Source organism: Coregonus lavaretus (genome assembly GCF_964263955.1).
Source record: "Coregonus lavaretus genome assembly, chromosome: 11".
Taxonomy (NCBI): domain Eukaryota; kingdom Metazoa; phylum Chordata; class Actinopteri; order Salmoniformes; family Salmonidae; genus Coregonus; species Coregonus lavaretus.
Window position 1 is genome coordinate 42,408,219 of NC_139998.1, and position 24,190 is coordinate 42,432,408.

Consider the following 24,190-nt stretch of genomic DNA (forward strand, 5'->3'; position numbering starts at 1 on the left):
TCTCCTCTCCTCTCCTCTCCTCTCCTCTCCTCTCCTCTCCTCTCCTCTCCTCTCCTCTCCTCTTCCTCTCCACTCCTCTCCTCTCCTCTCCTCTCCTCTCCTCTCCCTCTCCCTCATCCTCATCCTCATCCCCTTCCTCTTCCTCTTCCTCTTCCTCTCCCCTACTCTCCTCTCCTCTCCTCTCCTCTCCTCTCCTCTCCTCTTCCTCTTCCTCTTCCTCTACTCACCCTCTCCCTCTCCCTCTCCCTCTCCCTCTTCCTCATCCTCTCCTCTCCTCTCCTCTCCTCTCCTCTCCTCTCCTCTCCTCTCCTCTCCTCTCCTCTCCTCTCCCTCTTCCTCTTCCTCTTCCTCTCCCTCTTCCTCTTCCTCTCCTCACCTCTCCTCATCCTCTTCCTCTTCCTCTCCTCTCCTCTCCTCTCCTCATCCCCTTCCTCTTCCTCTTCCTCTCCCTCTCCCTGTCCTTTCCTTTCCTCTCCTCTCTTCTCCTCTCCCTCTCCTCTCCTCTTACAATTCCTCTTCCTCTCCCCTCCCTCCCTCTCCTCTCCTCCCCTCCCCTCCCTCTTCCTCCTCCCTTTCTCCTATCCTCTCTCCAGGCCTGGTGTGTTCAGACCCAGTGGTGAACATGAGGAAGGTGACGCACCAGATGGTGAGGGAGCAGCTGGCCAACAGCGTCCTGCTGCCCTGTGTCTTCACCCTGCGCCCCACCCCTACCCATGAGCCCCCCCGCATCAAGTGGACCAAGGTGTGGGGCCAGAGGGGTGCCGACGGTCGGCAGAGGGAACAGTCCGTCCTGGTCGCCAAGGACAATGTGGTCAAGGTAAAGACTGAGGAAGTGTAAAGAAATAGAAAATGTCACATTGTTTTGATATATATTTCTAAATGGAATTCAGTGGTTTTATAGGGCTGTGACAGTCATGGAATTTTAGGTGGCGGTTATTTGTCAGCCAAATGCCTAGGCAACCTAAGAATGTTTGCTACATCACCCTGCTGAAACAAGGAGCAACAAAGTTTAATCACGTTGTAAACGGACTCAACAGCACTTATCATCTTTTTGAATGCTCGGCCGTCCGTGGTCCTCTGTAGCTCAATTGGTAGAGCATGGCGCTTGTAACGCCAGGGTAGTGGGTTCGATCCCCGGGACCACCCATATGTTAAAATGTATGCACACATGACTGTAAGTCGATTTGGATGAAAGTGTCTGCTAAATGGCATATTATTATTATTATGACACAAAATTCAAAAACTGGCTAGTTTTGCCTCCTCTTGTCTCTCCTTATATCAGCTGTTAGATGTAAACCAGGCTTACTTTAACTTTGCTGCTTTTGGGTTTGTCAAATTATTTGTAAATTTCTTTACAGTTATGACGGTTATTTTATTTTCATGACGGCCTTCATCCATAATTGTCGGTTACACGATTATACAATTACCATGCCAGCCCTAATTTTATATGGAGAGTGTGTTGGCCATCCATCCAGTACTTATATTCAACCTTTTTCTTTTTAATTGCTATCTTAGTTGTCTTTGCTAATCGTGTTTTAATTGTGTTCATAACTGTACTGTCTTTCCGTGGTTTAGGTGAAGAAGGCGTTCCAGGGGCGCGTCACCCTGCCCGGTTACCAGGACAACCGTTTCAACGCCAGCCTGGCACTCAGCGGCCTGCGCTCCAGTGACTCAGGCATGTTCCGCTGTGAGGTGGTGGTGGGCATCAATGACGAACAGGACACCGTGCCCCTGGAGGTCACAGGTAATACTGACTGACCCCTGTTACACCTATTACACACAGGTCCTGTTCATTAGGCACCAAACGGAAGAAAACGTACACAACCAGGGAGGGACTACCTAGACTCGTCAAATAAGAAATTGCCATTTTCCTTTTCCGTAGCAAAACGATTTAAAGTGTTTGTGGCCTAATGAACACAACCCTGACTGTACCTCTACCTGGCATTGCTAATAGAATCATTATGTAAGCCAGTGGGTTTGTTAACTTTGTGGAAGTGTCTGGTCAGGGGAACGGAACAACATGTGCCAACTGGACCGAGTAACAGATCGTTGACCCAGCCGCTCACGAAAGCAAATAAACATAATGAGAAAATAAAGTGTGTTATCCAGCTAGTGTTACTTTGAGGGCTCTGAGATGCAGTTTATGTTGAATACACCCACTGCTGCACTGTAATGGCCTGTGGATATTATATGCCATATCAGCTAATAGTATCATAGTAATTACCAAATGAAAGTCTCTGAGCTGAGAAACATTGTCAGATTTTTCCAGGTCACCTGCTGTTTTTAATGATCGCCTATTACAGTAATGAGTAGAGGGAAGTGGCGCTCTGTTCTCAGCATTTGCTTTACAGTGCTGCTCTATCTCACCTAGATCTACACAATGTTGCCAGCGTGAGCTGAGCATCATGTCCGCATTAAGCCCAGTAGCCTCATTCACTCACCCACATACTGTACCCAGGCTCCATGAGCTCCCAGTGAGAATAGCACAGATATTATTACCTAATATAGCCACTGTGTGTTTGTGCCCATGCGCTTGTGGATCTGTGTGTATGCATGCGCTTGTGCGTATGGCGTGTGCATGCCTGCATGCCCGTGCGTGTGTGACAGTGGCCTTCTCAATCAATGATTATGACATCAAGGGTTGTGGTTTTTCTCCACCCACAGCTCCTCTCTCTCCCTCTCCTCTCTCTCTTCTCTCTCCATGAGGGCACTTTATTGGTCCCATAGAGACCCCTGGCTCGGTGCTCAAGAGACCCTGTCCCCCCCGCACACCCAATCAATTAACATGCTATAAAAACCCCTCCCTCCTTCAGAAACAGAAAACCATTACCCATTGGTCCTTCTGGGAGCAACCGAGCCATCCTCTGGGCTTAGCCATTTATTGCAAGTCACGCTACATTGTAGAGCGCACCAGTCCCAATACTTACTCCCCCAAGTGCTTAATACAGTGGGGGGAAAAAGTATTTAGTCAGCCACCAATTGTGCAAGTTCTCCCACTTAAAAAGATGAGAGAGGCCTGTAATTTTCATCATAGGTACACGTCAACTATGACAGACAAAATGAGAAAAAATAATCCAGAAAATCACATTGTAGGATTTTTAATGAATTTATTTGCAAATTATGGTGGAAAATAAGTATTTGGTCAATAACAAAAGTTTCTCAATACTTTGTTATATACCCTTTGTTGGCAATGACACAGGTCAAACGTTTTCTGTAAGTCTTCACAAGGTTTTCACACACTGTTGCTGGTATTTTGGCCCATTCCTCCATGCAGATCTCCTCTAGAGCAGTGATGTTTTGGGGCTGTCGCTGGGCAACACGGACTTTCAACTCCCTCCAAAGATTTTCTATGGGGTTGAGATCTGGAGACTGGCTAGGCCACTCCAGGACCTTGAAATGCTTCTTACGAAGCCACTCCTTCGTTGCCCGGGCGGTGTGTTTGGGATCATTGTCATGCTGAAAGACCCAGCCACGTTTCATCTTCAATGCCCTTGCTGATGGAAGGAGGTTTTCACTCAAAATCTCACGATACATGGCCCCATTCATTCTTTCCTTTACACGGATCAGTCGTCCTGGTCCCTTTGCAGAAAAACAGCCCCAAAGCATGATGTTTCCACCCCCATGCTTCACAGTAGGTATGGTGTTCTTTGGATGCAACTCATCATTCTTTGTCCTCCAAACACGACGAGTTGAGTTTTTACCAAAAAGTTCTATTTTGGTTTCATCTGACCATATGACATTCTCCCAATCCTCTTCTGGATCATCCAAATGCACTCTAGCAAACTTCAGACGGGCCTGGACATGTACTGGCTTAAGCAGGGGGACACGTCTGGCACTGCAAGATTTGAGTCCCTGGCGGCGTAGTGTGTTACTGATGGTAGGCTTTGTTACTTTGGTCCCAGCTCTCTGCAGGTCATTCACTAGGTCCCCCCGTGTGGTTCTGGGATTTTTGCTCACCGTTCTTGTGATCATTTTGACCCCACGGGGTGAGATCTTGCGTGGAGCCCCAGATCGAGGGAGATTATCAGTGGTCTTGTATGTCTTCCATTTCCTAATAATTGCTCCCACAGTTGATTTCTTCAAACCAAGCTGCTTACCTATTGCAGATTCAGTCTTCCCAGCCTGGTGCAGGTCTACAATTTTGTTTCTGGTGTCCTTTGACAGCTCTTTGGTCTTGGCCATAGTGGAGTTTGGAGTGTGACTGTTTGAGGTTGTGGACAGGTGTCTTTTATACTGATAACAAGTTCAAACAGGTGCCATTAATACAGGTAACGAGTGGAGGACAGAGGAGCCTCTTAAAGAAGAAGTTACAGGTCTGTGAGAGCCAGAAATCTTGCTTGTTTGTAGGTGACCAAATACTTATTTTCCACCATAATTTGCAAATAAATTCATAAAAAATCCTACAATGTGATTTTCTGGATTTTTTTTTCTAAATTTGTCTGTCATAGTTGACGTGTACCTATGATGAAAATTACAGGCCTCTCTCATCTTTTTAAGTGGGAGAACTTGCACAATTGGTGGCTGACTAAATACTTTTTTCCCCCACTGTATATTAATTGACAACGTATTGATACTGGGCCGGCCATATCAATATCATATTAATTCAGGGCTGCGCTGATAGGCTTGTTTTTGTGTGTCGTCTAAGACTTGATGAGGTTTTCCTCCTGTGCTTTCGGCCCATATTGAATGGTCAATTGTCTGTCTCACCAATTAGAGCTCAGGCATTGATCCTCGCTGTCAGCCACAGTCATGAGATATGTCAGGCCGGCTTAAGTGCTGAGCCACAAATAGACATATCTACACACGAGTGATGATATCTGCTATTCACGCTCCGCCCAGTCAAAACTGTTCGCTGCTCTGGCACCCCAATGGTGGGACAAGCTCCGTCACGACGCCAGGACAGCAGAGTCACTCACCACCTTCCGGAGACACTTGAAACCCCACCTCTTTAAGGAATACCTGGGATAGGATAAAGTAATCCTTACCCCACCCCAAAGAAAAAATTAATAATAATAATAAAAAATAAAAATAAATAAAAAGTTTTAAAATATTGTAAAGTGGTTGTCCCACTGGCTATCATAAGGTGAATGCACCAATTTGTAAGTCGCTCTGGATAAGAGCGTCTGCTAAATGACGAAAATGTAAAATGTAGATAGGACTGTATCAGTGTTGAATACAGTATACCGTGTTACAACAAGGGTGTCACCCAGTTACATACAGCTATATTTGTTACGTTACAGCCTTATTCTAAAACTGATTAAATAAAAAACATTCTCAGCAATCTACACACAATACCCCATAATGACAAAGTGAAAACGTTTTTTAGAAATGTTTGCAAATGTTTTAACATTTTAAAACAGAAATACCTTATTTACATAAGTATTCAGACCTTTTGCTATGAGACTCGAAATTGAGCTCAGGTGCATCCTGTTTCCATTGATCATCCTTGAGATGTTTCTGCAACTTGATTGGAGTCTACCTGTGGTAAATGTAATTGATTGAACATGATTTGAAAAGGCTGTCCATATAAGGTCCCACAGTTGACAGTGCATGTCAGAGCAAAAACCAAGCCATGAGGTCGGAATTGTTCGTATAGCTCCGAGACAGGATTGTGTCGAGGCACAAAACAATTCTGCAGCATTGAAGGACCCTAAGAACACAGTGGCCCCCATCATTCTTAAACGGAAGACGTTTGGAACCACCAAGACTCTTACTAGAGCTGGCCGCCCGGCCAAACTGAGCAATTGGGGGAGAAGGGCCTTGGTAAGGGAGGTGACCAAGAACCCGATGGCCACTCTGACAGAGCTCTAGAGTTCCTCTGTGGAGATGGGAGAACCTTCCAGAAGGACAACCATCTCTGCAGCACTCCACCAATCAGGCCTTTATGGTAGAGTGGCCAGAAGGAAGCCACTCCTCAGTTAAAGGCACATGACAGCCTGCTTGCAGCTTGCCAAAAGGCACCTAAAGACTCTCAGACCATGAGAAACAAGATTCTCTGGTCCGATGTAACCAAGATTGAACTCTTTGGCCTGAATGCCAAGCGTCACATCTTGAGGAAACCTGGCACCATCCCTACGGTGAAGCATGGTGGTGGCAGCATCATGCTGTGGGGATATTTTTCAGCGGCAGGGACTGGGAGACTAGTCAGGATCGAGGCAAAGATGAACGGAGCAAAGTATAGAGATCGTTGATGAAAACCTGCTCAAGAGCACTCAGGACCTCAGACTGGGGCGAAGGTTCACCTTCCAACAGGACAACGACTCTAAGCATACAGCCAAGACAACGCAGAAGTGGCTTCGGGACAAGTCTCTGAATGTCCTTGAGTGGCCCAGCCAGAGCCCGGACTTGAACCCGATCTAACATCTCTGGAGAGACCTGAAAATAGCTGTGTAGCAACGCTCCCCATCCAACCTGACAGATCTTGAGAGGATCTGCAGAGAAGAATGGAAGAAACTCCTCAAATACAGATGTGACAAGCTTGTAGCGTCATACCCAAGAAGAATCGATGCTGTAATTGCTGCCAAAGGTGCTTCAAGAAAGTAATGAGTAAAGGGTCTGAATACTTATGTAAATGTCATATTTCAGTTTTTTATATTTAATAAATTAGTAAACCTAGATTGATGAGGAAAAAATACAATTTAATCAATTTTAGAATAAGGCTGTAACGTAACAAAATGTGGAAAAAGTCAATGGTCTGAATACTTTCCGAAGGCACTGTACATCTATCTCAGTATCTGGTATCTCCTGCTGTTGTGTGTTATGGTTTGGTAAACATAGAGTAAGTGTATTAGTTCTGGGCAACGTGACCGTCCTGTTAAATGGAACTGTGTCTCCTCCGTGGTGCTCCCCAGGAACCCATTTGTCTCCCAAACGCCAGAACGCTAGCAGCTCTGTGTTTGGCCTGGCTCGCCTCGGAGGAGAGGGAGTACTAACAGAGAGCCTGCTACAAAGTCCTTTGAAGTTGAGCTGGAGTGTACAGCAGTATAGAGAAACAGGATGGAGGCCTGTAGAGGGGCCAGTGTGTGTGTGTGTGTGTGTGTGTGTGTGTGTGTGTGTGTGTGTGTGTGTGTGTGTGTGTGTGTGTGTGTGTGTGTGTGTGTGTGTGTGTGTGTGTGTGTGTGTGTGTGTGTGTGTGTGTGTGTGTGTGTGTGTGTGTGTGTGTGTGTGTGTGTGTGTGAGTGTGTTACGGCCGTGCACAGACCTTGGGGAGGGCAGGTACTCAAAATAAAAAATAAAATAAATAAAATAGACTTTCACAATTCATAACTACAAATTCATAACATACAAATTGCCCTGTAGCCAAAATGTCAACATTTATATGCAACAACACACTCACTCATCATACATTTTAATACAAGTTAGTGCCAATAACTACTAGGCCTATGGATGACGAAAGATGATTGATATCGGGAAAAGAGTGGCTATTAGCTGATCAGAGCAAATGTAGTTGAAATATTCTAGCTAGCTGTCGAAACAAACTTGTTTTTACTTGATTTGCGTTTGTTCTGCTGCTGACCTCTGCCCCATTCTTTGTCCCTAACGGTGAGAGACACATATGACAGATCCAACTCAAAAGTAGCCTCCTACCAGTATTCATGTCTTCCTGCACTGCGCATGGCTCAGAAACTTTAAAAAATAAAATACATACATTCATATTTAGACATGCATCTGGATTTATAAAATGTCAATCATGTTTACTATATTTTATCTTTGACATTTCCCAACATTTTCCTTAATGATACATAAAATATTACCATATGCCCGCAGCCAGTGGCCACAATCAAGTCAGACGAGTGCGCACTTGGAATTAAATTAGCTAGTTTGATGTGCAATTCACTACATTTAAAATTAAAACTGAAATGAAAGAGATTGAAATTAATAAAATTACAAATTAAAATCCACTTTTTCATAGGAGGGCAAAAGGGCAGGTGCTTGGGCATTGGTTGAGCCCTATCTGTGCATGTGTGTGTGTGTGTGTGTGTGTGTGTGTGTGTGTGTGTGTGTGTGTATGCCTGTGTGCATGTCTGTGAGTGCATGTGTGGACTGTACCACTGAGGGATACCTGGCTCATTTTCTGAGGCTAGCCTGCAGCGTGATTGGTCAAATTGGCCCGCACCAGGAGGAGTCTGTTATTCTATTGCACAAAGGAGCAGAAGATAAAGGAGCCCATGTTTGGAGCTGTATCCAAGCTTCCCTCAGCTTCCCTGTCCACAGGCTTTCATGTAGTGGGCTCTGCTGGGATTGAATGTGTGAATTGCAGGCCGAGGTGGCCCCACATGTGGTGGTTAGTGATGCTAGCCTGGTGGGGGAATATGAGATGGACACTTCAAAAGCAATTCCCTTCCCATTTCTCAGTAGAGTGGAGAGGAATCCTGGTCATTCACAGGTCAGGGAATGAGCGCATGGGATCTCTCTTCTCTCTCTCTTTTTCTATCTCTCTCTCATCACTGTCTTATTTCACTGTTTTATTTTCTGGCTATGAAAGCAAGATAGTCCTGATGTGGACTGTATGCTAAAGCAGTAAAGTGAAAATGAATTCACTGTATCCAAGGACAAGATCTCTCCCGCACAATTGGCCCAGTGCCGTCCGGGTTTGGCCGGTGTATGCCGTCATTGTAAATAAGAATTTGTTCTTAACTGACTTGCCTAGTTAAATAAAGGTTAAATAAAAATACAAATAAAAAATAAATAAATAAAAAGATAAGCTTGTCTGATGCAAATTAACTTAAAGCTCTGAGGTCGTTTTTTTAATGTTTCGTGCAGTTAGAGATACAACAGTTTGAAGTACATGATAATGTAGGGTTTGAGCCATGTGTCTGTGTGTGCTCGTGTGTGTGTGCGAGACTGCGAGTGTGTGAATGTGCGTGTATGTATGTATGGGCGTGCGTGCCTGCGTACAATGTCTCCATATTGCCCTTGTGTCGCCATACCTGTTTTCACCTCTGTGTCCTCTCCAGGTGTGGTGTTCCACTACCGTGCTCCTCATGACCGCTACGCCCTGACCTTCCCTGACGCCCAGCAGGTGTGTCTGGAGAACTCAGCTGTCATCGCCACGCCTGCTCAGCTCCAGGCCACCTTTGCTGACGGGTATGACAACTGTGACGCTGGCTGGCTCTCTGACCAGAGCGTGAGGTAAGGACAAGACAACCGGGCATGAAGCACGACTCAGCAAAACACAACACAGCATGGCAACTGTCTTATTTCATGTTTTTATTTAACCTTTATTTATCCAGGCGAGTCAGAACACTTTCTTATTTACAATGACGTCCTTATAGGGTTGTTTTATAGGGCTGTAGAAATTGCTTATGTATAAATTGTTTACTTACGATACTTATCTGCTGCAACAATGTAAAGCCATATCTGACGAATAAGTATCTTTAAGAAGAGTGGCAAAGTATAAGTTTACTTCAAACTAACGAAAAATGACAGGGCTTTGATAGGCGATTAGATACCTTTTATGTTGACATTTCTCTTTGGCCTCTGAAAGTACAGTATGCAAACTGTTTTGACCCCAATGGTCCTCTCATAAACTCCTGAAGGATTGAATTGCTTGTTTACATCTCAGAGGCTAGCTGTGTCATTCCTCATTACTCTCTGCCATTTTAGCCACAACTATCCCTCAACTACCTTTCATGTTGATGTTTGTGTTTCAGCTTGCCACCTCCCATTATGTCTGTTGATGACGGATAGTCAGTGTGTGTGTGTGTGTTTGTTTGTGTGTGTGTGTAGGACAGTCAGAGTCCGTGTGGATATTTTTACACATCTTTATCTCAAACGTCTGCCCAATAATTGCACTGAAGAAGCAGCTTGCATATTTATCCTGGACAGAATTTCCCTGAGAACTGCATCCTATCCATTCCCCTCCTCCCCACCTGGGACACATATAATTGGTCTATCTCCAGAGCTACTTGGCTTCACATCAATGAGGAGGCAAACGTGCAATTAATAATGTAAAAATAGAGACATCAGCGATCAGGATGGAAAGCTGAGATGGGGGATTTAGCTATAACATTCTCTGACGACAAGGGTTGCTATCCGAGCTCATGCAGGATTGTAACTACTGAGAGTGTAAGAAGCATTCCATCCTGTTGCCCTTCATAAGCCCCTTTATAACTGTATTCATGATCTCTTAATCAGCATTTAGCCTGCACCCTCAATGCTGTTTGAATCAATGTACCTTAGAGCAATGGTCACCAACCGATCGATCGCGATCAACTGGTCGATCTCCAAGGCATTCCAATGATAAGCTTTGCGTTCCTATTTTTTTTTATTCGGCTCACGCTGTTGGCGGTAGGTGCACCCGATTCAGCTGCCCTGCTCGCTGGCTGCTCTTCCCATTTTGAACCATTTCAGATGTCCGAAGGTACAAACTGCCTTCCCGGCGGGCCCTGGGGAAGCAAATCAAGTGCACTATAGGCCTACCACTGGCCAATCGGATGGCTCAGATTACCGTGTCTGCAGTAATGTAGCAGACGTAAAAGAAAGCTACAGAAAAGTTGATACTGTTAGATTTAAAAACTTTTAAAACCATGACTAGAGAGAGACTGTCAACGAATACAGCAAAGAGCTGCTGTTTTTATGAGTGAGTTCATGTTTAAGTTTTTACTCAGCACTGTTAACACTTTCTATTTACACTTTTAGAAGCCATAAAATGCCTGTTCTCCTTACTTCCACTCGCACTACAACCAGCACTGCAGCTGCAATGAATGAGTAGGAAAGTGTATCGATAGGCTTGCGTTGTTGTTATTATTAGCGGCTTGGGTAATTTTCTACATCAAGGAATATTTGACTTTCTCTGGTCATAGGAGTAACAGCATTAATTTGTGCATGATGCAGAAATAATGCAGTGCGACTCGAGTTTCGCCGTCAGCTGCAAGATGGTGTCCCTTTTTGGTCAGTGTCAGTGGAGGAAAGGGAGAGCGGAGGGATGGTGAGAGGGGGACCCTCAGTCTGCTGCTCTCTCCCTCCACAGTAAAAAAAAATAGCAAATGTGACCGACCGCCTCGATTCGGTCTTATGTAGCAAAATTTGAAATTGTGTTTTTTTACATTGTATAAAAGTAGAGACTAAGAGCTTGAAAATGGTATATCATACACTGCAGTTGAGGAACAATGGGAAAGTAATTCTGCTTTGAAAGTTGATAAACTTGTAACCCCACTTTTAAGAAAATGGCCCTTGAATGTTTTGGTACACCTACTGGAGAGCTCTTCTTTGTCTACACCCATTAAGCATCATTCACACCCTCTTAAGCCCCACCTAGGGCTGTGCCGGTCACGAAATTTAGTCAGCCGGTGATTGTCAAGCAAATAACTGCCAGTCTCACGGTAATTGACCGTTAATTAACATAAACACATTTAGCATCTCCTGGCTTCCAAACAAAGCCTACAAGCCACTGATGCAGACCTTTGAAACATCTACATTTAAAAAAGTATAATAAATACATGTAATAGAGCCTACACCTTCACAATAAATCCATTATTTATTTTAGACAGGGCTAAAGAAACATGATATGAAGAAAATGTAGTCTATTTCAGAAGAACAGAATAGCATACTCTGAGTTGTCCTTATGTTAGGCCCTGATCTGGCTATGCCATATGGCTGTGGGCTACACAAGTTCATTTAGCAGACAAGATTTGCTTAGCATTATTTCATATTATTTTATAGTATGGAGAATACAATTGAACAAAACTGAATAAAATAGAAAGGATATTTTCTCCAAACGATTTGAGGGAGTGCGCACATAATAATAATATGCCATTTAGCAGACGCTTTTATCCAAAGCGACTTACAGTCATGTGTGCATACATTTTTACGTATGGGTGGTCCCGGGGATCGAACCCACTACCCTGGCGTTACAAGCGCCATGCTCTACCAATTGAGCTACAGAGGACCACCCATATCTAACAAAGAAATAGATACTCCTATATGCTTAATTTAGAGTTATTCGTGTAATTTAGTTGTTCTACAAACGTTGGGCTATTTGTTTTGATTTTTAATACATTGTAAGGCTGCATGATGCGACTCTAATGATGATTTGAAAAAAGTTGCTTGAAAGGCATGAGCTCTGCTTTGTTTTTTGCGCAGGCTGTACACACTTTATCAGTCTCTCATTCACAATCAGAGCTGGGAGAAGCCTAATTACCGTGACTAAATGGTCACGTGGAATTTGACTGTCTTCATGACTCGTGACCGCCGCTGTGGCGGTAATATGGTCACCGTAACAAGACCCCACCCATCTCTTTAAGGCCATGTGGTAAACACACGCAATATCAAATAAAATCAGACTTTATTTGTCACATGCACAGGATACAGAAGGTGTAAACGGTACACTGAAATGGTTACTTGCATAGTAGCAATATCAAAAACAGAAAGTGCCCAGATAAAAATATTGTATAAATATTTTATAATTATTAGATGACACTTACCCGACACACTAAAGCTAACAAACTAGGTTCAATGTTAGCTAGCTAACATTAGGCTATAACTAGCAATGCAAATGGTTTCTGATTTCTGACACAGATCATACACGTATTGTTAGCTAGCGAGCCAGCAAGCTAACGTTCGCTAGCTAACAAACAGTACGCTTTAACTTAAATAAAAACAACTTTCTGACAAAATTAGAAATGTATATCTGAAAATCTAACTAGACTCTTACCCGTATACATGGATGAACGTTTCACGGCAGACTGGAACCATTTAACTCCGTTTTGTTTGTAGCTACATCTTGTTTGGCCAGCGTTGTGTCAAGTCACTCTGGTTCACACTGACCGTGGCGTGTGCAGAAAGTAGCCCATCACTTTTTCCAACTGATCTGTCGATAGCGTCTGCTAAATTCAGGGCATCAATGTTGGTGAGAAAAGTAGCAAAACTTTTGTAGTTCTCGATGGCTAATGTTATATCTTTCAAAAACGGCGCGGTAGAAAGGACTATCAACACATATTGAACAGCTCACGTTACAGACAGAAGCATGCTACATGGCAGACCAATCCAAGCTCATCTCCCGGCATGTCCAGCCCATCTATTATCTCAGCCAAATATGGCTAGTGGGAAGGTTCCTGTCTTTTTCCATGGCTAAACCAACTAGGCTCGTAATTTAACAATTTTATTTGTATTTATGGATGGAATACAAGTTTGTTATTAAGGCACATGAAAGTTCACATATTCCAGAAAGCATTTCTGCCAAAAAAACGCATTTTGATAAAAAATGTATGTTTACATTCAAATGCCTCTCCTGTGAAGTAGTGACTTGCGACATACGTCTAGTTTCCTGAAACAAGTCACAAATTATTAAAATGTATGCTCACTCAGCTGTGCCTCACAAGTAATACAACAACTGATCTATTACCGGTGTGATTATATATATATATATATATTATTATTATTATTTTTTATTTTTTTTATGGTCTGAGAAGAACAACAGGAAGAACAACAAGAATAACAATTCAAGAAAAACCAATATGTGGTGATAATGTTTTGGGCCTATAGCCTACTGCACTAACCTCATTATTACAGTACTGTTTTGTGCATAGGCTTATGTTTTTTAAGTCATGTAGAAACGTTTTTTTAAGGTAGATCTCGGCTTGCATTTTGACTCAGAATGTGATCTCGACTCAAAAAAGGTTAGTGACCACTGCTTTAGAGTAATTGCACAGTTGGAACCCGGATATAAATCAAATAAATGATTTGTCTCCCCTCGTCCCTCTCCCCTCCCTCTCTCGCTCTCCACAGGTACCCTATCCAGTCACCCAGGCCGGGTTGCTATGGCGACAGGGAGGATTCACCTGGAGTGCGCAACTACGGCAATCGGGCCCCTGACGAGCTGTTTGATGTCTACTGTTTTGCCAAGCAACTGCAAGGTACAGTAGGAGGGAGGCGTCAATCAGATTTTAGTCATGCAGGAGCTACGATGCTGGATCAGCCTGACTTAGGCTTAATGCTCCTGTTAGGCAGAGAAAGATATCCACGTCCCAGGCAACCTGCTGTCCTACTGTTTCAACTTTAAATGGGTCACTATCATTTAAGCCAGTGGTTTCCAACCTTTTTTGGTTACTGTACCACCAACTGAATTTAGCTCTGCCCGGAGTACCTCTGAAGTACCCTCATGTGCATTTTACCAGTAGGCCTATGGCCTCATGAGTCTTCTCAAGTACCCCCTGTGGATAGGCCAAGTACACCCAGGGGTCCAAGTACCCCTGGTTGGGAACCACTTATTTAAGCTGTAGCTGGGTGGTGAGTTATACTGCCGTGGCCAGGATCAGGGAAGCTGCTACAGGAGGATGGAGTCATATTCACACCAGGTGCCTTTAAAATACATCTGGGTAATTTGTTACTGTGCAGAGCCAGACCTGTCAGTTAATAGTTCTACAGGAAGTAGATGAGGTAATTTTATGAGAAGTGTAATTCTTGACACCCCAGTAATTTGCAAGGTGTCAAGAATTACACTATCTAGCTGGATAGGATGGATGTTCATTGTTGGGTTCTATGGTTCTGTGTATTCTTCTGTGAAATGACTCTGCATGACTCATGGGTCATTGCTTCGCTGACCTCCTGTTCAATCTTGTCTGTTGACACTTCTTATATTACATTTCACACCACTCTATCCATCTCCTACTTCATTCTCATCATATCCCCCTATCCTCCCCCGTTACTCCATACCACTTCACCTCCCATACCTATCTCTCCTTCCCCTCACACTATACACTCATTATACCACCGATCTCTCCATCTCCATCCCCCTCTCCCAGGTGAGGTGTTCCACTCATCTGTACCAGAGAAGCTGAGCCTGGCCACAGCCTCTACCCACTGCCACTCTCTGGGAGCCCAGCTGGCCACGGCAGGGCAGCTCTACCAAGCCTGGCAGACTGGCTTGGACCAGTGTGATCCGGGCTGGCTGGCCGATGGCAGCGTGCGCTACCCCATAAACCTTCCCCGACGCAACTGTGGCGGGGATGATCCGGGGGTGCGCACTGTCTACCACAACCCCAACCGCACCGGTTTCCCAGACACCACCACCCGCTTCGACGCATACTGCTACCGAGGTAACGGCCGGGGTCGCCATCGCCATGGCAACCTTACTGTTTAATTTCCGTTAATTAGTGCAGGTTGTTTGTCTCATGCATGAATTAATGAATTATCACAGAGGGGATTCGGTGACATTTTGGTCTTCTACTGTAGCAACCAGCTATAGCCCAATATCAGCATTTCCAAGCTCTCAATACAGACTTAGAGAGACCCAACATAGTTATGTACACTGGCTGCAGCCTCCATGTCCTTGCAGTGTCATTCTAAAGTGTTTATAATGTTTTTGGACCGCTGGAGATTTGTCTAACTTAGTTTCAAGTTCACTTTGGAATGACTGTAGGCTCCAGTGTGCTGTGTGCTTCGGATTTGATTGTGTTTGTGCAGAGTGTGATCTGCATTAGACTGCATTAGCTCCTCAGAGTGTCATGGAGAATGATTGACAGGCACTAAATTGATACAGACGTAATTAAGTCTTATCTTAGACTTTGCCCTTAAGTAAAGTCACCCAAGGAGAGTGTAAAAACATCTCTTAATATAATATGTATGCTTTCTTAATTAAAGCAAAACCAAAAACAGAGGTCATCAACATCTAAGAATATGGATGATTCACAGCTTATTGAAAAAATGGCAGCTTATTGTAAAGATTAATATTTAAAAGCCATGCCTTATTGCCAGGAAAGCAAATAGGAATGCTAATAGTCTTCATATAATTCCAGAACGTGAAGCAGGATTCCAGGCAGCCCAGCCAATGGGGTTCCTCCAATACAGAGACCCAGAGGCCAACTCCTCAGACACTGAGCCCCAGCGCTCTGTCCCCTACCCCCAGCCCTCCACCTGGACTGGCACGGTGGACCTGGACAAGGAGGGCATCAGCTCCATCGCTGGAGGCAACGAGTCCTCCGAGATCTCTGAGGAGCACGTGGTGATCCACCTCCGGCCAGGGGAGAGTACCCAGGGCTGGGGAGAGGAGAACCAGGAGACCAAGGGCCAATCCAAGACTGGAGCCCCTCAGGACCCATCCTCCAGCCCCAAGACCAGCACCTTGGATCTGTCTGTCCTGGAGAGTCTGGAGACCCACGGAGGTTCTGCACAGGAGGAGGTGGAGGGTGAGGGTGAGGGGGACGAGGAGTGGCGTTTCATGTCGTCCAACTCCCCTCTGTCCTCCCAGGCCTCTCCAACGCTCCAGGCCCAGACAGCCAATAGCGTTCTCCACAGCTTCGTCAACAACCTGATGAAGCCCTTCAGGTATTGGACAGGCTCTGTGGAGGACGGCACGGAGGCCCCTCTCCCAGCCACACCTGCCTCACTGCCCGAGGGTAGAGGAGTAGAGGAGGACCAGACAACCCCGGGGTCGGCTATGGTCACACCCACCGAAGGGAAGCCTAAGCTGGGCAGCAAAGGAAGCACAGACAACACTATCATAGAGCATCGGAGCGGAGGCTCCTTGTTCAAGACATCCACCAATGGGCTCACCAGCACTGAGGAGGGTCTGTCTGAGCAGGATAGAGAGGTGGTCACTTTAGTCCCATTGGGTCCTGTGATCCACTACACACTCACCCAGCCTGGGAGGAAAGGTCCAAGCACGTTCCTAACCAACCCTCAAGGATCATCGTCTAATGGTAAGACCCACTGGCTGAGTCACAATCCATCCATCAGAGAGGCTATGTGGGTTGGCTGAGTACATTGTGTCTTCTTTTAGTGTCGTTCATTACCTTTTCTCTCTAAAAGTTGTTTTCTTTTTGCGTTCCTATTTGCTCCACCTCAGTGTTTCTTCCAAATCAATGGCTTGTGTTAAATTGAAAATGCGCTGTTTACGAAGGTAGTAAATTGAAAAGGTTGGTTTCTGTGGATGCCAGCTCAGGTCCTTTATTGCTTCCGCGGTAAATAAAGTGAAGGTTTGTTTCAGACTATTAAACACTGTCTCTGGACAATATTTATGGGAGAAACATTCAGCCACTCTATGGAGGGAAATGGACGTAGAGTAGAAGAAAATAAACATTACATTTGGCATTACAGCCTTCCTCTGGTATCTCTGTGTCGCAAATGGTATAATTTCCACAGTATCAGAACACCACTCATCACTTTCCTTCTTTGGTTTTCCTAAGGAGAAATTATGTTAAATGTATATGCACTTTGGGTGTCTATTCAAATCAAATCAAATACATTTGTATTTGTCACATATGCTTACTTACGAGTCCTTCCCAACGATGCAGAGTTAAAAAATAAGAAAAATAAAAATAGTAACACAAGGAATAAAATACACAAGAATGAAGCTATAAACAGGGAGTACCAGTACCAAATCAAAATCAATTCAAATCAATGTTATTTGTCACATGCTTCATAAACAACAGTTGTAGACTAACAGTGAAATGCTTACTTTGCCAACAAAGAGTTAAAGATAAAGAATATAAATAAAAAATATAAATAGTGACAAGAGGAATAAATACACAGTGGATAACGAATAACAATAATGAGTAAAAATAACATGGCTATATAGAGTGAGTACCAGTACTGAGTCGATGTGCAGGGGTAAGAAGTATTTGAGGTAGATATGTACATAAAGGCAGGGTAAAGTGACTAGGCATCAGGATAGAAAATAATACGAGTAAAATAAAGAACAGAGTAGCATCAGCATATGATGAGTGTGAAAGTCTGTGTACGTGTGTGTGTGTGTGTGTGTGTGTATGTGTGTGTGTGTTATGTATGTGTAGGTGTGTATACGTGTGGGTTTGTGTGAGAGTGTCAGTGTAGTGTGTGTAAGTGAATGTATATATAGTCTTGTGAGTGTGCATAGAGTCAGTGCAAGATACACACTTAGAAAAATGGTTCCAAAAGGGTTTTTCAGTTGTCCCCATAGGAGAACCCTTTTGGTTCCAGGTAGAACTCTTTTGGATTCCATGTAGAACCCTCTGTGGGAAGGGTTCTACATGGAACTCAAAAGGGTTCTACCTGGAACCAAAAAGGGTTCTTTAAAGGGTTCTCCTATGGGGACAACCGAAGAACCCTTTTAGGTTCTAGATACACTACATGACCAAAAGTATGTGGACACCTGCTTGTCGAACATTTCATTCCATGGACATTAATATGGAGTTGGTCCCCCCTTCGCGGCTATAACAGCCTCCACTAATCTGGGAAGGCTTTCCACTAGATGTTGGAACATTGCTGCAGGGACTTGTTTCCATTCAGCCACAATCCAGTTCTTCCACACCAATCTCGACAAACCATTTCTGTATGGACTTCGCTTTGTGCACGGGGGCATTGTCATGCTGAAACAGGAAAGGGCCTTCCCCAAACGGTTGCCACAAAGTTGGAAGCACAGAATCATCTAGAATGTTATTGTATGCTGTAGTGTTAAGATTTCCCTTCACTGGAACTAAGGGGCCTAGCCCGAACTATGAAAAACAGCCCCAGACCATTTTTCCTCCTCCACCAAACTTTACAGTAAGCACTATGCATTGGGGCAGGTATCATTCTCCTGGTATCTGCCAAACCCAGATTAGTCCATCAGACTGCCAGATGGTGACGCGTGATTCATCACTCCAGAGAATGCGTTTCCACTGCTCCAGAGTCCATTCTCGGCGAGCTTTACACCACTCCAGCCGACGCTTGACATTGTGCATGGTTATCTTAGGCTAGTGTGCGGCTGCTCAGCCATGTAAACCTATTTCCTGAAGCTCCCGACGAACAGTTATCGTGCTGACATTGCTTCCAGAGGCAGTTTGGAACTTGGTAGTGAGTGTTGCAACCGAGGACAGACTGTTTTAATGCGCTACGTGCTTCAGCACTCGGCGGTCCCATTCTGTGAGCTTGTTTGGACTACCACTTCGCGGCTGAGCCGTTGTTGCTCCTAGACGTTTCCATTTCACAATAACAGCACTTACAGTTTACTGGGGAAGCTATAGCAGGGCAGAAATGTCAAGAACTGACCTGTTGGAAAGGTGGCATCATATGATGGTGCCACTTTGAAAGTCACTGAGCTCTTCAGTAAGGCCATTCTACTGCCAATGTTTGTCTATGGAGATTGCATGGCTGTGTTCTCGGTGTTATACACCTGTCAGCAACCGGTGTGGCTGAAATAAACAAATCCACTAATTTGTCCACATATGTTTGTATTGCATTCAGAAAGTATTCAGACCCTTTCCCTTTATCCATATTTTGTTACATTACATCCTTATTCTAAAATGTATTAAATAATTTTAATTCTAAAATGTATTAAATAATTTTTCAATACCCCATAATGACAAAGCGAAAACCTTTAAAAAAAATGTTTTTATTGCAATATTTTTTTGTTTTTTTGAAATACCTTATTTACATAAGTATTCAGAACCTTTGCTATGAGACTCGAAATTGAGCTCAGGTACATCCTGTTTCCAATGATCATCCTTGAGATGTTTCTACAACCTGTGGTAAATGTAATTGTTTGGCCATGATTTGGAAAGGCACACACCTGTCTATATAAGGTACCACAGTTGACAACGCATGTCAGAGCAAAAACCAAGCTATAAGGTCGAAGGAATTGTCCGTAGAGCTCTGAGACAGGATTGTGTCGAGGCACAGATCTGGGGAAGGGTACCAAAACATTTCTGCAGCATTGAAGGTCCCCAAGAACACAGTAGCCTCCATCATTCTTAAATGGAAGAAGTTTGGAACCACCAAGACTCTTCCTAGAGCTGGCCACCCGGCCAAACTGAGCAATCGGGGGAGAAGGGCCTTGGTCAGGGAGGTGACCAAAACCCGATGGTCACTCTAACAGAGCTCCAGAGTTCATCTCTGCAGCATTCCACCAACCAGGCCTTTATGGTAGAGTGACCAGATAGAAACCACTTCTCAGTAAAAGGCACATGACAGCCTGCTTGGAGTTTGCCAAAAGGCACCTAAAGGACTCTCAGACCAGAGAAACAAGATTATCTGGTCTGATGAATCCAAGATTGAACTCTTTGGCCGGACTGACAAGCGTCACGTCTGGAGGAAACCTGGCACCATCCCTACAGTGAAGCGGCAGGGACTGGGAGAACAAAGTACAGAGATCCTTGATGAAAACCTGCTCAAGAGCGCTCAGGACCTCAGACTGGGGCAAAGGTTCACCTTCCAACAGGACAATGACCCTAAGCACACAGCCAAGACAACGCAGGAGTGGCTTCAGGACAAGTCTCTGAATGTCGAGTGGCCCAGCCAGAGCCCGGACTTGAACCCGATCGCACATCTCTGGAGAGACCTGAAAATAGCTGTGCAGCAACGCTCCCCATCCAACCTGACAGAGCCTGAGAGGATCTGCAGAGAAGAATGGGAGAAATTCCCCAAATATAGGTGTGCCAAGCGTGTAGCGTCATATCCAAGAAGACTCGAGGCTGTAATCGCTGTCAAAGGTGCTTCAACAAAGTACTGAGTAAAGGTTCTGAATACTTATGTAAATGTGATATTTCAGTTTTTTTTGTTGTTGAAATTAGCAAACATTTCTAAAAACCTATTTTTGCTTTGTCATTATGGGTTATTGTGTGTAGATTGAGGGGGGGAAAAAACAATTTAATCTATTTTAGAATAAGGCTGTAAGGTAAGAAAATGCGGAAAAAGTCAATACTGAATACTTTTCCGAATGCACTGCATAGTGTAGCACCTTTTTTTCTAAGAGTGTGTATATTGTCAATGCAGATAGTCTGGGTAACCATTTGATTGGTTATTTAGCAGCTTTATGGCTTGGGGGTAGAAGCTGCCTGTTGGTCCGAGAACCGATGCTCCAGTGCCGTTTGCCGGGCGGTAGCAGAGTGAACAGTCTATGGCTTGGGTGGCTGAAGTCTTTGGCAACTTTTCGGGCCTTCTTCTGGTAAAGAAGTCCTGGATGGAAGAGAGCTCTGCCCCAGTGATGTACTGGGCCGTCCGCACCACCCTATGTAGCACTTTGCGACCGAGGGCGATGCAGATGCCATACCAAGTTGTGATGCAGCCAGTCATGATCCCCGCAATGGTGCAGCTGTAGAACCTTTTGAGGATTTCAGGGCCCATGCCAAATCTTTTCAGGCTCCTGAGGGGGAAGAAGCTCTGTCTGGCCCTCCACAACTGTGCGGGTGTGTGTGGATCTTAGTGATGTGGACGCCAAGGAACTCTCGACCCGCTCCACTACAGCCCCGTCGATCTGGATTGGGGCGTGCTCTCCCCTGTAGTCCACAACCAGCTCCTTGGTCTTGCTGATGCTGAGGGAGAGGTTGATGTGCTGGCACCACACTGCCAGGTCTCTGACCTCCTCCCTGTAGTAGGCTGTCTCATCGCAGTTGGTGTTCAGGCCTACCACCATTGTGTCTTCAGCAAACTTTATGATGGTGTTGCAGTCATGCTTGGCCATGCAGTCGTGGGTGAACAGGGATTACAGGCGGGGACTAAGCACACACCCCTGAGGGGCCCCCAGGTTGAGGGTCAGCGTGGCGGAGGTGTTGTTGCCTACCCTCACCACCTGGGGCTGGCCCATCAGGAAGTCCAGGATCCAGTTGCAGAGGGAAGTGTTCAGTCCAAAGGTCCTGAGCTTGGTGATGCGCTTGGAGGGGATGATGGTGTTTTAGTCTATGAACAGCATTCTGACATAGTTATTTCCCCTTTTGTCCAGATGGGAGAGAACAGTGAGAAATGCAATTGAGTTTCCGTTATCTGTGGATCTGTCGGGCGGTATGCAAATTGGAGTGGGTCCAGGGTGTCTTGAATGATGGTGTTGATGTGTGTTATGACCAGCCTTTCAAAGCGCTTCATAATTACAGATGTAAATGCTGACGATAGTAATTATGCCAGCAGCATACCACCCTGCATCCCACTGCTGGCGTGCCTCTGAAGCTAAGCAGGATTGGTCCTGGATGGGAGACCAGATGTTGCTGGAAGTAGTGTTTGTGGGCCAGTAGGGGGCACTCTTTCCTTTGGTAAAAAAAAAAGATCCCAATGCCCTAAAGCAGTAATTGGGGACATTGCCCTGTGTAGGGTGCTGTCTTTCGGCTGGGACGTTAAACGGGTGTCCTGACTCTCTCTGATCACTAAAGATCCCATGGCACTTATGGTAAGATTAGGGGTGTTGACCCCAGTGTCCAGGCTAAATTCCTCATACCATCATGGCCACCTAATCATCCCTAGCTTCCAATTGGCTCATTCCTCTCCCCTGTAACTATTCCCCAGGTCGTTGCTGTAAATGAGAATGTGTTCTCAGTCAACTTACTTGGTAATATAAGGGTTAAATAAATCAAAGCAATTTAGGCAGGTTATCTTGGATTTCTGGGTAACAGTGGTTGTCAGCTTGAAACATGTTGGGATTACACACTGGGAATGAAGAGATTGAAAATGTCTGTGAAGCCCGGTGGTCTTGCGAGTGTTAACCTCTTTAAAAGTGTTACTCACATTGGCCACGGAGAGCGATCTGACACGGTCATCCAAAACAACAGGGTTTTTGGTTTGGATTCGTTCATATGGTCACTGTGGGAACGACATTATTTATGCACTTATTGATGAAGCCTGTGACTGATGTGGTAAACTTCTCAATGCTACCGGATGAATCCTGGAACATATCTCAGTCTGTACTAGCAAAACAGTCTTATAGCCTCACGTCTGCTTCATCGGACCACTTCCTGTTTGAGCTTTTGTTTGAAAACAGGAAGCACTGGTACTTCCTGTTTGAACTTTTGTTTGTAAACAGGAAACAAGAGGATAGAGTCGTGGTCTGAGCTCATCCATCTTATTCTCGAGTGATTGGACATTTGCCAATAAGACGGAGGGGAGTGTCGGTCAGTTTTCTCTTCGCCTGTGGTGTTTTGGTAGCTCATGAAACAAAGGAATAAGGTCCGGTGTGAACAAGGGAACAGCTGAGTTGGAGTTGAAGTAGGAGTTGAAGTCAAAAGCTAGGTTAGTAACTGTTGATCTGATTTCCAAAAGTGCTTGGCGGTCATATGTAATAATAGTATGAACTTTCTGTACAAAAAAGTCAAGATAAAAAAAAAGTCACTAAATAGCAAAGTCGGGTTGGAGCTCGTAAGATGTCGACCTTCTCCGTCGGCGCCATCTTTCATCTTAGGTCCAGAGCCATCACTAAGCCAGCTTCCAGCAGAAGTGAGAAACGCAGTGCAAAGAGGGAAATGAAAGCAGAGAGCGAGGCCGGCCAAAGCAAAAACTCAGAAAGCCAGAGTCAGTGCTGCAGCGATGTGTTTGGCTCAGCGGTGTGAATATATAGAACTAATTTGATCTGTGTGTGTGTGCGTTTGTGTGTGTGTGCATCAGTGACTGTGTGTGAGCATGCGTGCGTGTGTGTCTCTGTGTATTATGTCTACATGAGTGCGTGTGTATGTGTGTTCATGTCTACTTCTGTGTCTGTGGCTCAAGGATTTTGAGCTAGCATCCAAACCCCATGTAATTCTCCACAGAGCTGAGCTAAGCGTGTGAGTCTTAAAGGTCACCTTATTGGGCTATTCTCCGCATGAAAGTCCTGCGACTTCAAACCACAATCAAGTCCTGGGATTCCTCTCCTGTTCGAAGGAGGGACAATGTTTCATCTTACGGCCACCACTTACACAGCTATACACAGCCACCAGAGCTAACTGGAGAATAGAGAGGAAAAGCTAAAGTCTCGCACAGAGGTGTTTCAATCGGTTCAATGACGGAAGGGCTCCTTCTATGGCCCGGGCTTCATTAGATACAAATACTGTTGCTATCCTCCCTGAAACCGAAACTCCAAACTCAAGGCATTAATGTTTTATGCTGGGTGAAAATCTAGCTTTAATCTGCGTACATTATTCTCAGCCTCTTTCCAATTAATGCAGGCTGACTAGGTGCTCCTCGCCTTGCTCTCCGCCATTCACGTCTCCCCCAATTACGACGGCCCTGGGTGAGCGTAGGCGGTCATTATCACCATGGCGATGATGAGCGGATGGAAAACACGAAGGATGAAAAAGAAGAGAGGAGGAGAGAGGAGGATGCATCAGGAAGGGGCTTTTTTTACAGGAAGTTGTTGAATTAATGTTTCCTCTTAAAGTGGCATCACTCGACAGATATAAACTATGTTATCGAGTGCCGCAGGCTGTTGCTTGCACTTGGTAATCTACATTATCAATGCTGCCATTTTAATTTTTATGATTGGCAGGAAGCTATGGTGGAGAACCGTGAAGAAGCACGTCTCGAGCAAAGTGTCAGGAAAAACATTGCTTGTGAA

At 44.8% G+C, this 24,190-nt stretch overlaps 1 protein-coding gene across 1 annotated transcript in view; it reads left to right on the forward strand.

The window, feature by feature from the left end:
• Positions 1–622: 622 nt before the first annotated feature.
• The window catches only part of LOC311137549 (neurocan core protein-like), a gene marked incomplete at both ends in the record, with an annotated part of 173,515 nt that continues 149,947 nt past the window's right edge, over positions 623–24,190 (forward strand). The window contains 6 exons of the mRNA XM_084172070.1: positions 623–817; positions 1,576–1,744; positions 8,958–9,132; positions 13,729–13,856; positions 14,745–15,038; positions 15,750–16,640. Coding sequence (XP_084028196.1) covers positions 623–817; positions 1,576–1,744; positions 8,958–9,132; positions 13,729–13,856; positions 14,745–15,038; positions 15,750–16,640 — 1,852 coding nt within the window. The remainder of the gene's footprint in view (positions 818–1,575; positions 1,745–8,957; positions 9,133–13,728; positions 13,857–14,744; positions 15,039–15,749; positions 16,641–24,190) is intronic.